Source organism: Neltuma alba, unplaced genomic scaffold (assembly GCF_004799145.2).
Source record: "Neltuma alba isolate B1F8T4 unplaced genomic scaffold, ASM479914v2 tig00008204_pilon, whole genome shotgun sequence".
NCBI lineage: Eukaryota > Viridiplantae > Streptophyta > Magnoliopsida > Fabales > Fabaceae > Neltuma > Neltuma alba.
In genome coordinates this window covers 31,037-48,177 of record NW_021634970.1, presented here as the reverse complement: position 1 = coordinate 48,177, position 17,141 = coordinate 31,037, and the positions used below count along the sequence as shown (strand labels likewise).

General features: G+C 32.6%; 2 protein-coding genes across 2 annotated transcripts; both read right to left on the bottom strand.

The window, feature by feature from the left end:
* Positions 1 to 1,159: 1,159 nt before the first annotated feature.
* LOC114753841 (uncharacterized) lies at positions 1,160 to 3,179 on the bottom strand. Its single transcript, XM_028942549.1, has 7 exons — positions 3,063 to 3,179; positions 2,866 to 2,952; positions 2,543 to 2,773; positions 2,261 to 2,425; positions 2,099 to 2,152; positions 1,874 to 2,026; positions 1,160 to 1,537 (listed from the first exon to the last, which is right to left on the bottom strand). The coding sequence occupies exons 1-7, from the start codon at positions 3,177 to 3,179 to the stop codon at positions 1,160 to 1,162; spliced, it is 1,185 nt and encodes a 394-aa protein (XP_028798382.1).
* An 8,841-nt stretch (positions 3,180 to 12,020) lies between these two features.
* On the bottom strand, positions 12,021 to 16,789 carry LOC114753840 (probable disease resistance protein At4g27220). Its single transcript, XM_028942548.1, has 9 exons — positions 16,656 to 16,789; positions 16,432 to 16,522; positions 16,247 to 16,336; positions 16,039 to 16,137; positions 15,610 to 15,762; positions 15,437 to 15,525; positions 15,258 to 15,333; positions 14,988 to 15,165; positions 12,021 to 14,548 (listed from the first exon to the last, which is right to left on the bottom strand). Exons 1-9 carry the CDS (start codon positions 16,787 to 16,789, stop codon positions 12,021 to 12,023), a joined length of 3,438 nt encoding a protein of 1,145 aa, XP_028798381.1.
* Between the last annotated feature and the right edge of the window lie 352 nt (positions 16,790 to 17,141).

The window sequence follows — 17,141 nt, the reverse complement described above, 5'->3', positions numbered from 1 at the left end:
TTGCCGCCATTGAAGGTGAGGAAATATAAAACAAGCTAAGCTAAGATAGCTCCTCTGTGAGAATGCTCACGTCGCTGTTGGAGAATTGAAGGTTCAGAAATTTATAGGACGCTAGTCTCTTGAATGTGAAGTTACTCTATGATTCGACCATAATTACTTACCAAAATGAGTTTAACTGCAAAAATAGGAATGCAGTATTATTTCGGGAAACTTTTTAATATTATAATTATAAATAATTATAAGGATAAATTACGTCAGCCCCTTCTGAGGTTTGCTTATATTGATGAAATTTAATAATTTATTACCGTATCTCTTTTAAGATTTGCTCATAAGAATAAATTAGATTAAGCTTTATTGATATGTGGTCATTGTTAACCGTTGACTGACACAAATATAGAACAATAGTATCCAATAGTTAATAATTACAAGATTTGGTAACTTAAGAAAATTAAAAAAAATCTCACAAAACGGATTGAAAATTACTACATCATAAATCAAGATTGTTTCCTATACTTTAACTAGTTTTGACTACACAGTCACTTGCACCAAACATCCAGTATTTAGTGATTTTCAAGTCTCTTTGTGAAACTTTTCCAAGAAAATATACCAATTAACGGGAAAAAAATCCACTATATGGGAATTTTTTGGTTTGACCAGGGGTCCATTATTGAAAAGCATCGCAGAGGAGAAGAATATCTTATCTTTCCCTTGTTCTGTTATTTTATCATTGAGAGCAGTACAACATGATCTTTTTTTTTCAAAAAAAAAAACCTTATCCATTCCATTGATTTTCCCGAATTACCGATGCCTTTATAATTTTTTTCCCTTTCTCATTGACCTTTTTCAAATTGCCTTTTTTTTTTTAATCGACAAGGTGATTTTTTTTTTTCAACTTCAATTTTTCCTTTTTCTTTAAACAATTCATTATATTCTAATAGATGGAAGAATTTTATTAAAATCTGCGATGGCAAGACATGCAAGCATGTTAAGCCTTAAAATACAAATAACATAATCAATAATACACATTCACCTATATATTAATGCTGTATTATATTCTCATCCACAATGTACGAAGCATCTGAGACCAACCAAGAAGACCGAGAAAAATATCAAATATTTGATAGAAATTCTAATAAAACCTTATAACTACTATACAACATCAAGGGCAACTAGGGTTTCTGCCAGGACCCCCATAATAGAAGAAAGTGCCCCATCGACGAGAAGAGCCGGTTTGGATAGAATAACAGTTGGAATTATCAGAGTAAGGCATAACGTTAGTAGGACGCACCAATTGATTTTTGTGATTAACAATTTTGATGTTGTTGAAATAGCTTGCTTTGCTATATCCTTCTCTAGGAAAATGCCCACTTCCCATTTGTGTTCTTGTGTGTTGTCCATTATATTCTGAGTTTATTATTTCACCTCTCCACTCCATCAATGATGCACCATCAGAGAGGTGTGTGAATATGGATGAAGGCCAATATCCCATAACTTTGTCCGCTCCATATTGCATCCACCAGTCTCCATTGAGTTTATCCTTTTTATTGTCAGCATCAAATCATTAACAAGTTATACTATTCACAAGCTATATACTCCTCCGATTTTAAACGTAGAAGCTAACATGGATTTGATCTTAAGGATATAATACTCCAATTCACTATCTCCAAAAGTCTCCTAAGGGGATTTTCGTTAGAGATAGTTTCTAATACAAATGATTAATTAAATGGTATTTTAAGAAACTAACACATTTCTAACAGATAACTAACTAAACTATTTTCTTTTTCAGTCTTTATAAATTAGTTATCAAGGTCCTACTTTTAGGATCGAAAGAGTATATGAGCACATGATCCATACAATATATTGAAAATGGTACCTTCCATATGAGGATCTTGATTTCATATTGGGATTTAGCATTCCCATAGGAAGATAATGGCCAGATGGTGGATCCTACAGCTACTCCGGCATTGAGTTGAACAAAGCCAGAGCATAGGAGATTATAGCATCCAGTATCTCTATATGAATCAGTCTGTTGCATTGCAATAATAATTGTGTGATTTGGACAAAAAAAAATGTAGGTTGCAAATGAATTTGAACTTACAGTCCAATATGTGAATAGTCTGGTGCGATAATCTCCAAACAGTTCTGGACTCACCTAATTGTTTGAGTTTAAGAGAAATGGGAGATAATTAGATACAATTGATGTATAGAGACATAACAGGGAGAAATATCGAAACATGTTTAAGTATAAAATATATAGTACCATCCAACAAGCTTCAATAGTGTTGAGATTTTGACTATCATCATTATTTACGAACCACATTTGAGAGATACTAAATTCATCGTTTTGTTGAACATTAGGCTTCCAAACGTTCATGGTTGCCCTCGCACCATAATATCTATCACCTCTCGTAAAAGCTATGGCATACTGAAAGGCAACAAAGCCATCAAAGCAACTAAAAATAGGGGGAAAAGTCATGAAATAAGCAAAACGAAACATAGAAATAAAATCTTGTCGTTTATAGAGGGCATAACACAAGTATACCTCGTGGCCAACGTTTGGTGCTGTCGGAGGGATGTTCTTGAGATTTTTCTTTCCGAATTGTTGAACAGAACTTGCTCTCAATATGCCTTCTTCTCTCGTCCTTCTTATAGGAATGGTTCCCTCTCGACAAGTTCCATTTTGGTGCCATAATTGAGGAATTGGTGCTGATTTTGAAGACCCATTATTACTTTCTTCCATTATCATCCCTTCTGGGTAAGAATTTGGCCTCATCTAAAGCCAAATGAGAAATAAGTGAGTGTATCATCTAGCATCAAAATTCTGAATTAGAGGAATAGTAAAACACAAAAGAAAAATATTCTTACCCGGATTTTGTGATTTTTAAGCTTTGGGTGATCAAAAGCTGGTTGTTTTAAAATATCAACACAATCAATTATATCTCCATCAGGACTCTGTATGTTTTAAGTACCCACCAAGTTCAAACACATAATTAAAAAGGAAAATAATACTAGATGATTAAAAATTGGCTCAATATATAGCATTGAAGTTGCTACACGCACACCTGAATAGATTTAACAGCTGGTTTATTCAAATTCTTCAAAACCTGCTCAACGCCAAGCTTCTGAGTAGAACTAGCATTACTGGTTGGGGCGCCAATGAAGGAGTCTAGGCTTGCCATGGTGATGGGTAATAAAGAAAACAAGAAGAAAGAATAAAATATCAATTTGGACATCCAAGGCCTCTCGTTTCCCAATTTTAACGCCATTAATTATTGAATGTAAGAAATAAGGAGGTACAAAACGAGAATTCTCAAATGCTTTGCAAGAATTTATATGATGCTTCGTATTACCCCTTCTTAAATTTTAGATTACTTTCTTATCCTTTTTGTTACGAGATTTCGATGGCATGATGATGCATTATCCTATCCAGGTTACAAAGAAAACCGAACAACTCAAAAGGTTGGGTTTTGAGGTTGCTTTTGCTTGTAATGACCTCGCTAGTAATTTTAGTAAAACGGTAATAATGCTAGAGTTACCAAATATTAATTTTCCCTCTATTTTAAGTTTCTTGTCGCCCTATTCTAACAAAAAACGGTCAATTTATACATTACATTGATAACATGGTAGTTTTTTTTTTTTTTTGGAGTGAGATTGCAGGTTTTCCTCCGCGGCCCATCGAAGGGCTAACTTTTCTCTTTCTCTTTTTTCTTTTTTCAAGAAAAAAATCATAATCTGATTTAAACATGATACTCGAAGTCAAATTTTAAATATAAACAACCAAATCAAATATATAAACGTATTTTAAATATACAGAGTCCAATAAAAAATCTACAGAAAGTTTCAAATATAAAGTCAAATGAAATCTCCTTTTCAAGTTTTGCATGCACCGTCAAAGGTCAAAACTTTATGAGCAGCAACACGTTCAAATTTGAAAAAACTTTCTTGAGCTTCATGTTGCCAAAAATGTTAACTACTGCGGCAATTATATGGGCAAGCGTTGACAGTACTATTCATTAACGTCATATTAATACAAAAGCTCGGTAAAGTGCACAACGGGGTTGCTACTTGTTACAGTTTGTGGATTGGCCAGGGTTAGTATTTTGTTAACACAAACCCGCTTCAAGTGGGTTGACAAATTGGCCCACCAAACAATTACTGTTTTTAATAAATATTTTAAAATTCTTTTTTAATATTTCATATTCAAATTATCTTTCATATTTTTATAAGGTTAAAGTATATTTTTAGTCTTTTAATTTTACACAAGGTTTCATTTAGTCCGTTAACTTTAAAAGGTAAACTTTTAATCATCTAACCTTAAAACTGTTAACAAAAAATGATGATATTGAACTTTTAAATACTGATAAAGTATTACTAAATACTAACATATTAAATTTAATATTCAAAATAACCATGGTTGTTACAAAAAATCATCATTTAAGAGTAACAATTGTGGGATTAAATGACTAAAAGTATACTTTTTAAAGTTAATTAACGGACCAAATTGAAACCTTACATAAAGTTAAAGGACCAAATGTATACTTTAGTCTTTTTATAATGTTATATATATGGTTAAATTAATCCCAACGCTTACAAGTATAAATATATAATCTAGTTTATATGATTATTTTATAAATATAAAAATAATAAATTAATAAAAAGTCAGAAATCAAACATGCAATTAAGTTTCTAACATAAAACACAGTTATATCTAAATTACGTGTTAAACAACAAAGTTTTCTATTAAAAGTAAAATTAAAAAAATTGCAAAAAAAAAAATGATTCTTCGATGTCTCATCTTGAGACAAAAGAAATAAAGTCCAATTACATTTTAAATAGTCATTAACTATAACTAAAGCAATTGAAATGTGTTGTCATTTGAGACTCTCTTCCTGGATTTAAAGGAAGACTTTATTCATTTTCTGTTATAAAAACTGTAATTGCAAGCATCACAAACTCTTTTTTTTTTATTTAAATCAAAACTAAGCCTGGAAAGACCAGAAGCTAAATCATTCTTAACTAACTACTTTTCACGTTTACATGAGTGAAATGCTTGTTCCATAACTAATTTTCCTAATTTTTACTCTAAAACAATTATCAGAGATATTTGAGTCTAATTCAACAGTGTAGCAGTTAATATCATCACACCAAGGACTCTTGGAAAATAATTAAAGTTATGAGTCCATCACTACTAGGGGTGGAAACAGGCTAGATGACCTGTCTGGGGCCTACGGTCTGCCTTGCATTTAGCCTGGTCTGTTTCAAAATAGAAAAAGGCTAAAGCCTTTTCGATAGCCTATTTAGCTTAATAAGTCAGGCCTAAGCTTTTTAAAAGCCTATTAAAGCTTGTTACGCCTGCCTTGACCTGTTTATTTATCTTAATTTTAATTTTAATTTTGTATTTATATATAGTCTTATTTCAAATTTTAATATATACTTAATTAGAATTTGTTTTCAATAATATTAACCGTAATTAAAATTTAAAATATTACTTATGACATTAAAATTTAAATAAATAATAATAATAATAAATAATTATTATATTGTATGTATATTTTACTTTTTTATTAGCCTATATATTTTTTATTATGTATTTTTGAAAATTTTAAAATTACAGGCTTTTTTTGTAGGCTCAGATCAGGCCAGGCCTTTATACACACCAGACTCAGACTAAAAAAAAACCCATAATAGTCCATAGGCTAGGCTCAGGTCAGCTTTTTACTAAATACTAAATAGGCTTGGCCTGTTAAAGACAAATTCTGGCTTGTTTTCACCCCTAATCACTACGCAGATGCTTGGAATTTGATTTTGTGCACAAGGCACTCGTACTACCAGCATCCCTAATTTTAAATCCTTGACATTTTGAGGAGGATGGGTTCATCTTCTCTGGTCGGATAGGAGTCATAAACATTTAATATATACTCTTTTCCAGACATTTCGACCCATTGTTGATCGATATAAAGTGATAATTTAGTTACTGTATTTAGCTTGCTATCTGGTTAAAGTCCTTTAGATTACATCAGAATGTTCACATATTGTCGTAGAGCTTCCTCCGTGTTTCTGGCGGCAGAAAAGCACGACTATTGATTTTCTCGTGAGGTGCATTTTGGTTCATTGGAACAGAAATTGTCAAACAACGTCAATGATTACAAACTTAAATTGATCTATAAACTATAATACCTTTTCGTTCAAACCTTTTGAAGTTCACCGATATGCAATGTGCCACATAAGACAATTTCTGGAAATATGTTTATAATCTTAGGTAATGTGCTATACTTTGAAGTTGGTATACTACGAGATACTCTTAAAAGATAAGAAGGAAAAAAAACGCGTATTGCCGAACAAACGGGAGGAGGATAACTTTTGAGTTTGAATGTCAATCATAATTAACCAAAAATACCAAGGAAGGGGCTAAATTGGATATACCTTAATAGTAGGAGTGTGCATGGACCAAATCAGATGGAGTTTATTATCAACCCGAGGTCTGGTTGAGTTAAGAGCTCGAGTTTAATAAGGTAGCCCGAGGTTTGGTCCAGTATATTATCAACCTAAGATTGGATAAGACTAGACTTGGCTTCCTCGACTACTTGGACTGATGATCAAGACAGTCCATGACCTTTTTTTTGTCCTTAAATGGAATAAGAGAGAGAAGTGCCAGAATAGAAATTCATTAACATGAGTACAAGAAAATCTTGAGTTGATGAATATCACATTCTAGATGTGGGCAGTATATAATTTTTGTTCTCACAGCTGGAATAAAAGAAACACAAAAATAACCAGCAAATGAATAAACACAGCCTCACCGAAAAAGGAGACTCAAAGCAAAACAAATGAATCTCGTGAGAAAAAAAAAAAAATCAAAGATCATGGGTGAAAGCAGAAGCACAAAATCGAATGGGTAAAAGGAGCTTCCATGGGTAAAAGCAGAAGCACAAAATAATTCATCTATGATTGAGCAAAGGCATCAATTAAAGCTTGAAGATAATGGGTTCTAGTTTTTGCAATCCCTTTCCTTTTCCCATCGGTGGAGCAACTGCATACCTCCACAGAATAGGCAAAAAGTTTGCGATGCTGAAAACTTGGCCAAGTGGGGAGAACCAAATGTGAGCGACGCCGAGGACTGAGGGTGAGTGAGGGAGGCAGCCACTGTTATAGCCTAGGGATTCTCTTCTTCGTCTTCAGGCTTGAGAGTGAGGGTGAGAGTGAAAAGTGATTTGAGAGTGTCAAAAACGACAGCGTATAGTCTAAATAAATTGAAAAAACAAATACTTGAGCCAGACTAGACCATACCCAGTGGTCTGAATATTTGGTTTGGAACCCGCTCCAGCCTGATTAGTCAGTATGGTCTGGTTTCATGATTCGACTGATTTTTACCGGACTAAACAAGATGAAATCGTCCCGAGTCAAACCTGGTTAACTAAACTACCGGTTTTTTTTCCTTTTTTTTTGCATAGCCCTACTTAATAGACTTAACGGCTGGTTTGTTCACCTTCTTCAAAATTTCTTAACCTCAAGTTCCTTAGCTTTGGTGACTTTATCTTGACCTGTCATTGTCATGTGAACAAAACACAACAACAAGAAGAACAAAACCATACTCACTGTCCAAGTCTTCCCGGTTACTGGTTTATCCGCCATTGAAGCTTATCAGAAATAGGAAGCTAAGCAAGCACCTAAACGAAAATTCTCAATGGATGCTCTAAGACTTGATGAAGCACAAATTTATAGGATGATTTGTGCCGCTTTCTGGAAATTACTTGATTATCCTTTTTTGAAGGAGATTTTTATTCCAAAAGGCATCTATGTTTATTCTTTTTTTTTTTTACTTGATTGATTGAGCAACCCCAATGACAGTATTGCTGCTTGACTCACAATCAATAGATAACTCGTTTAGGCGGAAATAAATTTCTTAACAGTTAGCGTATTTTTTTTAATTTTGGCTTTAATTATTTAGTTATTTTTCTTTTCCATACTCTCTCTTATCATATTTTTTCACACATTTTTTTATTCTTGTTCCCATTTATTATAAAGGTATTTTGAAAATAATATTATATTTTTAACCGATTTATTACTTTTAAGTAATTGCTTGTTATACGTGAATTAGTTATTTGAAGTTTATATATAGAAGAGGAGGAAGTACTTCAATATTTACCACTCAAACTTCATCAACTGGTGAGTAAATATTAGATGTTGACTTGTAAATACTCCCTCTGGGTTTTTATTATAAGAGGTCAACGTGGTCATTATTGGCTGGTTCTTTTTATAAGATCATATTAACTAAATTATGTAGTTTAAGAAAACTATTAAAATTAGTTAAAAGCAATAAATATGTAGAAATTAAACTTCCTTTTTCAAGCATGTCCTTATTTAATGAGGGAACAAATAAGAGAGAGAGATACTAGTAATAAGATATATGATGAAAAAGAATGAAATATCATTAAAAGATGAGAAGAGAGAAAATTATGAACAAAATTGGCACAAAAACATTTAATATTTAGACAATTCTTAGTAGGGTTTCATTAAAAAAAAAACCAAATCAATTCAAATTTTGGGCTCTTATAAATAGCACCTGTAGAATATTATTACAATATTTATTAGCAAACATTCATGTAAATCACATTATTAAATAAGGGCATATTTAAAAAATTTTTATAATTTTGAAACACATACTGTCATTTCTTGGTATGCGTAAATTAGTTTTCTAGATGATGACCCATTATAATAAGGGCACCAAACAGTATTAAAATATTAATATCTTCAGAAGTTCACTTTTAATTTGAATAGTTTACTTGTAATAAATTGTATGAAGTTTGACTTTTAAAAATTATAGCATTAATAAGAATTTTAATAAAAATATTTTAAAATGTAATATTTCTTTGGCTCATCAATTAACGGGCAGTCAATACCAACCAGTGACAGGTCAGCAACTTTAATTCAAAAAAAGAGTGCGTCGGGAGGTTCATTTGCCATTTATGAAAAATTAATCACTCCATTGATTCTTCTTTATAGGACTAAAGGAAAATTCTCACACACCAACTATACTAAATTCTTTTATGTGACCTACTTCCATTCATGCCCACTTTATCAGCTAACCTTTAATGGGAAAGGCATCATTTATAGCAAGTCATAATTTCATACTCTCAAAAGGAGCATATTAGAAAAAAGTATTAAATAATTGTCAAATTTTCTAATTTGTCTTATAAATAGAAAGAAATCACTCTCCAAAATGTTGTCCAACAAATGGAAACTGAGTACAACCAATTTTAAGATACTTGAGGAACTTCTTGGATAAAGCTTCTAAATGTCATCTGCTATAAGCAAGTATAATGTATTACAAATTAAACCAAGGTTCATCATAAATAATGTGCTAATGAAAAAAGTGTAATAGACAAATATACATAGAAGCATTCAGCATAAATATAGAATCAAAAGCAGTTCTTAAATGATTATTTAAAGAATGCTAGGTAGGCTTCCGTGTCGCCCTCCGTGGAACCATGACCTGGAAATTACATTACCTAAAAAGATTAAAATTAGAATTAGAATTGCGAGTAAAATGGCCTTGTAATTAAGACGCATGGTGTAATACCTACTTTAATTACACCATAGGGTTTTTTATTTACTTTGAACCACTAAGCCAGTTTGCTCCTTTAAAAAAAAAAAACAGAATTCTTTCATTAATTATTTTGAAAACTTTTCCCAAACATAGGGTATACATATAAATCCCACTTTATATAATGCAATTCCATTAACCGATAAGTACTCTTGTTCCCTTCCAGGTTTTGGGCAACTTAAGCCTAATTTATTTTTTTTAAAAAAAAAACTAACATTCCAGCTTATAAACAGAATTAATTTAGCTAAGTTAATTACTTAGCATAAAGAACCATCTTTGTACTTATTAAATACCAAACCTTCATCTAATCCCAATATTTCTTTAAATCAATACTTGCATACGTATATAAATTTATGTGTATAAAATCCGATTACCATATATAAACTTCTTTTCCTTTTGTTCCCCACTTGAGCAATAATCTAAAAATTTGCCAGGCGTAAGATAATAATCAAACCAAACTTTTAATATCTCTAGGCAACTGTAATAATCCAAAATAAGTGCAAAACATTTTTAGGATTATTAGACAAAAACTTCAAATTAATTCCTATTTTCCAAAGTTATTCTTTCTATTTAACCTCTTGTGATTAGCACTTAATCACATTCAAGCTCTTGAGATTTGCCTCATATGCAATCAATGTGATTGTCCTCTAACACTCATAATTTTTACTCCAGATCGGGAAATTTTCCAGATTTATAGCTATGTATTCGAATTCTAATTTAGCATTCAAATTATCACATTCATTGATCCATCTAATCTCCCTAAACAGCATCACAACACGCATAAGGAAAGGAGTTCAAGTTCTGCTCCCCATTTAGTCTCCACTAAACGAAAGAAGAAAACAACATGCAATCCAACATACTCACATGCAATGAGATTTTTACTGTTAGGGGTCTTGATTTTAATAGATTCTGAGCTAAAAGTTCAAACAACCTTCTTTCCCCTTTTTCGGCCAACCAAAAACAGAGCAAGGAAATCCACATGCAAGCTAAAAATCATACTCCATTATCATCAACAAACACTACTCTTTCCTCATCATCAAGTTTCGCACTTAACCAACAGTTTCTCTCCCTAGAACCCAAGCTTCTTTTATCATTAACTCTTCAAACACATAGCAAACCAAAGAAAGAAGAGTAGAACGATGATCTGAGGACTGACTTTGTTCAGAAACTAGTCTGGCATGCAAGGAAACTGCCTCCGATCACTCCTCGGATGGCTTCTGCTGTCACGGTCTCCCTCTCACACGTTTTCTCTCGGCTTTCTCTTTTCTCTGTGGCTCCAGTCGAAATGATGGAAGGAGGAGCAGATGCGTTTAATCAAATAAAAAAAAAAAAAGGGGTGAGAAATGTATGCCCTTCAACAAGTTTTGTATTCGCTTTCATCCTTTCAACTAATTTCTGAAATATAAAATAAATTCAGAAATTAATCTATAATATTTTATACGGATTTTCCTTATCTATTAGCTTCTTTTGACTGATAAAATAATTTTCCTAAAAATTCTGGGTCAAAAATCAATTCCTAACTATTTTTCTTGCCTTTTTCAAGAAAATAGCCCTTAATTTTATAAATTAATCCTTAATTCATTTTAAAGATTTTATGCCTCAACTAGTTTCTTTACCTCATAAAATAATTATCCTAAATTTTTTATCTTAAATATAAATCTCTAACCATTTTTCTGAAATTTTCAAGAAATAGGTCCTTTTAACTCTCAAATTAACTTTTAAATTGTTTAAAGCCACTTTTTGGAAAAATAAACCTTTTCATACAATTTCTAAGTCCTTGAAATTTATCTTCCATAATTTTTCCCAAATTTTTTTAGTCTATAAATAATTTTAATAAATTTCTTTTCCTTATTTTGCCGGAATTTAAAAATTCGAGATGTTACATAATTAACAAACAACTTTGCAACTATACTTTGTGACTGATTAAATAACTGACAATATCATTTGGAACTTAGAGATGAAATATATTCACAATGATTAACATCATGTATTGCGCAGTGCGCATTTTGAACATTCAAATAAAACACATCAAGGGATGATCACGTTCTAATTTATAATTTATTTCTATTTGATATAATTTATAACAAACAAAATTTCAACTATTCGAACATTAATATTTTTTTATTGGCAGCAATTTTGAGATTGATATGAGCGTGCAAGGTTAGTGGTGATCACAGAAATCATGTACAACACAAGCAGCCAGAGAGAAATAAACAAAAGAAACATGATTATTTGGCTCTAATATAAACTAATTTTACGTTTTCAAAGTTCGTCACTCTGTCATTAGAGATGAGAAGCTCATCAGTATATTTGAAGCATGAGGAGAAGTACACAAAAACATTAACAATATTCATAAATTGCTGAGATTCAATCAGAATCATAAACATAATATAAAAGAAGTCAGATATGGACCTGATTAGTCAGTGTTACTTCGCCAATGATATCCAGTTGGGGTCTTCTCCATCAGAAGCCCACTTCTATCATTTGAGATCGCTATCAGAGGCTGATTTAGTTGCTGACAATTAATAGCAGAGAATGTTTGGAGGGAAGGGCAGAGCATGAGGCCTCTGCATACGAAATCTAATTGTGGCATGACACGTAATTTGAGAGATGTCAACTTGGGAAGAGTGATAGGAGGGTGAGGGAGGTGTTCACGTACAAGATCCATCAGGTCGCCACCACCAGCTGTGGGTTCCAATTCAGAATGATCCTTTTCGGCTCCAACGATTTCTTTCATCTTCCGACAAAAATTAACATCAATGGTGCGCAAGTTTTGTAGGTGTGCCAATAACTTGGGTGTCATCAAAGCCTCCATGCTGTTGCAAAGCCTAATAGAGAGATATGTGAGATGCGAAAATAGGGTGGACTGATGCAAGGAATTAGCATATGGTGACACTAAATATTTCAGGTCCTCCATGTCCTCGAGGTGTAGACTTCCAACAAGTTGGGAAGAGGAGCAAAAGGGGCAATTACAACAATACAAGCACTCCAAATCTTCACAGAAGCTGATTTCCAACAGTTCGGTTTGGGATGGATTATTGCTGTGGCCATATGATAAAACACTGCATAGGGATCTATTACCTTTCCCTGGGCTGCATTTCTTGATAACCAACATCTCGTTGCCTCCTGGGAGTCTTACTTTTTCATTTCCCAAGACCATATCCTCAATGAGTATCTTTTTCACGGAATATTCTCTATCATAAGATTGATGAATATAGTGCCGGCTAACAACGTATTTTGCATCCCCTAAAGTCAATCGACAGCTTCTGGTTACACAATTATGGGCCAGGAAGCTCACAAAGTTATTGAATACGTTAATGTCACGAAAATAGGCTTCTGTAACTTCCAAATTTTCCAAAACTGGTGTACCTTGTCCTATTGCATCCGTTGAGCAGTGGGCCCAACCCACCTCAAGACACTCTAAATCGATCAATTTGGATAGGAGCGATGCTGACATTTTCAGCTTTTCTGTAGGGAGTAGACATAGGCATCTAAGATTGACCAATGATTCCAAGCCCCCAGGTGGTTCAGTGATGGCAGTAAAAGACAGATCCAGTGATATTAGGCGTTTCAATTTTATTAATGAAGGAACGTAACTCAATTCTTTACATCCAGAAAGTAATAATGCAATCAGACATTTCAAGTTGGACAACGATTCGGGTAGACACTTAATCCCAGTCTCAGACAAATCAAGTATTTCACGAGCGGGCATGTTGTTGAAAAAATCATCTGAAATGTGGTTGAGTTTTACATTACAGTTTAAAAGCAATGTTGAAACTTGAGAACACTTAAGACATGTTCCATTTGGAATTGTTTGTATCTTGTTTCCCATCAGAAAAACTTTTTGTAGATCTTCTTTCCATTGGCTATCACTTGGTATTTTTGTCAAATTCTTATAAGCTTTTCCCATAATTTTACAAGTTTCTTCTGCAATACCAATAGCAAGGACTCTAAGAAATTTGCTTATCATCCATTTACTACCATAATAATCCAACATGCTATGATTCTTTAATTTATCCAACATGTTGTAACCTTCATTATACTGCACCCTCAACTTCTTTGTCTCATCTATGCTTTCATAAACAAATCTTCTTATCAAACGATTAGCATCGTTGTCACCAAAAATTCCATTGGTACTTAAAGCACAATACAAGAAGAATCTTTGCAATTTGCTATTTAAGAAATCATAGCTTGATCTCAAAATTGGAAACACCCATTTGTCCATTTCATGTTGTCCATTGCCCAAGTTTTCAAGAAATTCCAACATATGACTCCATTCTCTAGCCTCTGTTTTCCCCTTCATGGTTGTCGCGATTCTAACAATCGCTAGGGGGAATCCCTCACATTTCCATGCCACTATCTGTGCAATGCTTTTCACTACCAAAGACGGTTCTTCATGGAATCCCAAATGCTTTTCAAACAAAGCCCAATCATCTTGTCCACATAGAGATTGCACTTTTATTACCTCCTTACAGTCCATACCTTGACACACTTCCCTTATACGAGTGGTCAAAATCAATTTAATTCGATTACCTGATATGGGAAATCCAACCTCTTTTAGAAAAAAATGATCCCAAGCATCATCTAAAACAACAACACATTTTTTCATCTCTTTAAATGCTTGTAATAATTTTCCGGAAATTCTTTTAACGTCAAACTCATCAGATATATCCAACTCAATTGATTTGGCTATCACTTTTTGCAAATGGGAGATGCTATTTTGTGATACGGTTACCCAAATAACTTTCATGTCACTACTAGCTTCTAAAATAAGGTTGTTATGTATATGGGTTGCTAAGGCTGTTTTTCCTGACCCTCCCATTCCCCAGATTCCAATTGCTGACACCTCGTCATCCATTATCCATTTACATATATCTTGAATATTGCTTTGAAACTTCTCACCTATTAAATCTGTCGTAGGCAATATATAACCTTTGGAAGATCCTAGCAACAAGAATAGTAATGAATAATGAAGTAAAGAGAGTACGAAGAATATATAAAAAAAAATGAAACTAAATATATGGCATTCAAATTTTAAGTAGTCATATATATAAATATATATATATATATATCAATATATGTATATACTCTATCCGTCCCTATTTGTAAATCGAAATTTAAAAAATTTCGAGAATTCAAAATGTAAGTCACCACAGAATTTAGGCAGCGTTAAATATTCTTTCCGCAATTGTCCCTCATTCAGTAATCCAATAAGTTATAGAGAAGAGAGTGGCTAAGAGAACTGGTACTTATGACAATTTTTTCGGCCAAAAAAATTTAGGACAATTTTTTAAAGTTTAAAAACTTCAACTAATTTTAGTACGTTTTCATAAATGACAAATAAATTGAGTTGGATCTATATTTTATATGCTGATACTCATACCTTTTTCTAAACGATCATACTTATTCAGTCTGTCAATTCGTAATCTTTTATTGCCATCTTGCGGTTCAACTTGGGCATAGTGCTGGCTTGCTTTGTCATGTAGACTTTGTTTTTCTTGGTTCAGATCACTGTTGAGCAACTTTGAAGCCAAATCCTCCCTTTCTTTTTTACTGTCGAACTGCACATGACCGTCTGTATCGTTTACTATATGACTAAAAGAGAGTGCTTAACTATATGAGTCTAGGACTAATATCCTTGCAAGAGGTGTACCTGAAATAAAGAATTTCTCTTCACGTAATTATGGGACTGTTCCATGAACTTCACAACAAAGATGCCACAGTCAATTCTACAAATTAAAACGCATAAATATATATGTATGATAGGGTTATGATAAAAACTTTTTCTAGTAAAGTTTATATAATTGTATACAATAGTAATTGTTCGCTCACTCATTCGGCTGTAGAAGGATGTCGTTTGCCATCTTGGAACGAAATTTTGTAAATGCTACTTTCACGAACAGCTTTTCCATCGCAAGCAACTAGATATAAATAAAATATTATATATAATCAAAAGAATAATTAATCGATTAATATTCTGAATATTGCAATTATTTAACACTCACCACTTTTTTTGTTATCTCATTGCGTTTTGGTTCAGCCACAAATTTATTGAGTAGCGAATCCCATATTTCAATCTCTTCATTCTTCAAATGAATAATGTATAAATAAAAATGTCCACCATTTGGCTTTGCTCCAATGTGAACAGGAATAAACACCTATTATTCGTGATGACAAAAATCAAATCGGCATATACCGGAAAAAAAGGAGTGTGCTATAAACTCCCAAGTGAGAAATATAATTATTAAAAAATTTGAATGACAATAGAATAGTTTGCAATGACAAGTTCTATGATACTAAATAACAACTGATCACTAGTCATTGAAACTTACGGATAATTTTTTTTCCTTAAAATTTTATTGCAATTCCTTCAAAAGAAAGTAATCATGGTGATAAAGAAACTTTTTTTTTTATAAAGACTTGAAAACACATACCTTTTCACAGGATTCCAGGTCAGACATATGATTTTCTCTTATTTTTTGGCGATGGACAAAATCCAAGAAGCGACCTATGCTGCATTTGAGTGCTGCCTCCTATAATTACATTAGGGATGAAGCATTAAGAGTTATTGTCAATGAACTGGTTTTAGATTAAACAACTATTGACATGCATCATGTAACAAAGAAGGGAATAGGAAATCACCGAAAATGTCACAGGAAGATACCAATTCGAAGGTGTAATTTTCTTCTTTCGCTCAACATGGGTTAACATCTCCGCAAAAATATCTATTACCTAAGAATGCGTGAAACTGAATATTATTAATATAACCAAAACCTTTGTCATTGATATTAAAATAGAATATAAAAATATAATAAATAAATACTCACCAATGAATCCAAAAAAGCCCCTGGTCTAAGCGTGGCCAATTCTTCTTGAGACAAATATGAAAGTGGGGAACGAAAAACCCTATCTTCAGGACTAAAGAATTAATTAAAATGATATAGTTATCAAAACATAGAATTAGAGTGATTTGAAAAAAGAAAACAAAAAATAAAATACATTCACCTATACATATTAGAAGCACATATACAGTCAGAAATATGAATCTAACCTTAGGCATTCAAACACATAGTTTATAACCTTCAAGTCTTCATTCTCCCCATCGGAAACAGAAGAAGACCCAACAACTCGAACCCCTTCCCGATACTTGGCATCAGCTTGGATTTGTCCTGCTTCGTCCAGCATGCTATAATCTATTATACCGTCCAGTGAGATTTCTTATAAGGAAAAAAATATAAACAAAATGAAATAAAATTCCCTGAGCATGACTTGTAAAAAAATTTACCAGAACTAAGGGAAGAGTTAAAAGTTAAAACTCTTCACCTCTGTCTGAAAAGTAAAGGAGTATCTAATTGATTTTATCTTCATTTAAACCTATGGTATAGCGTAACTGTAAACAATTGGGTCAACATTAAATAATGGCAATGTGGGAGAAATGTAATGAATATCACAAATGATATCTTTAAAAAAAAGCTGGCAAAAAAACAAAAAGAAAAAATCCCCTCTGCATGACTTATAAAAAAGATAGGAGGGAGCA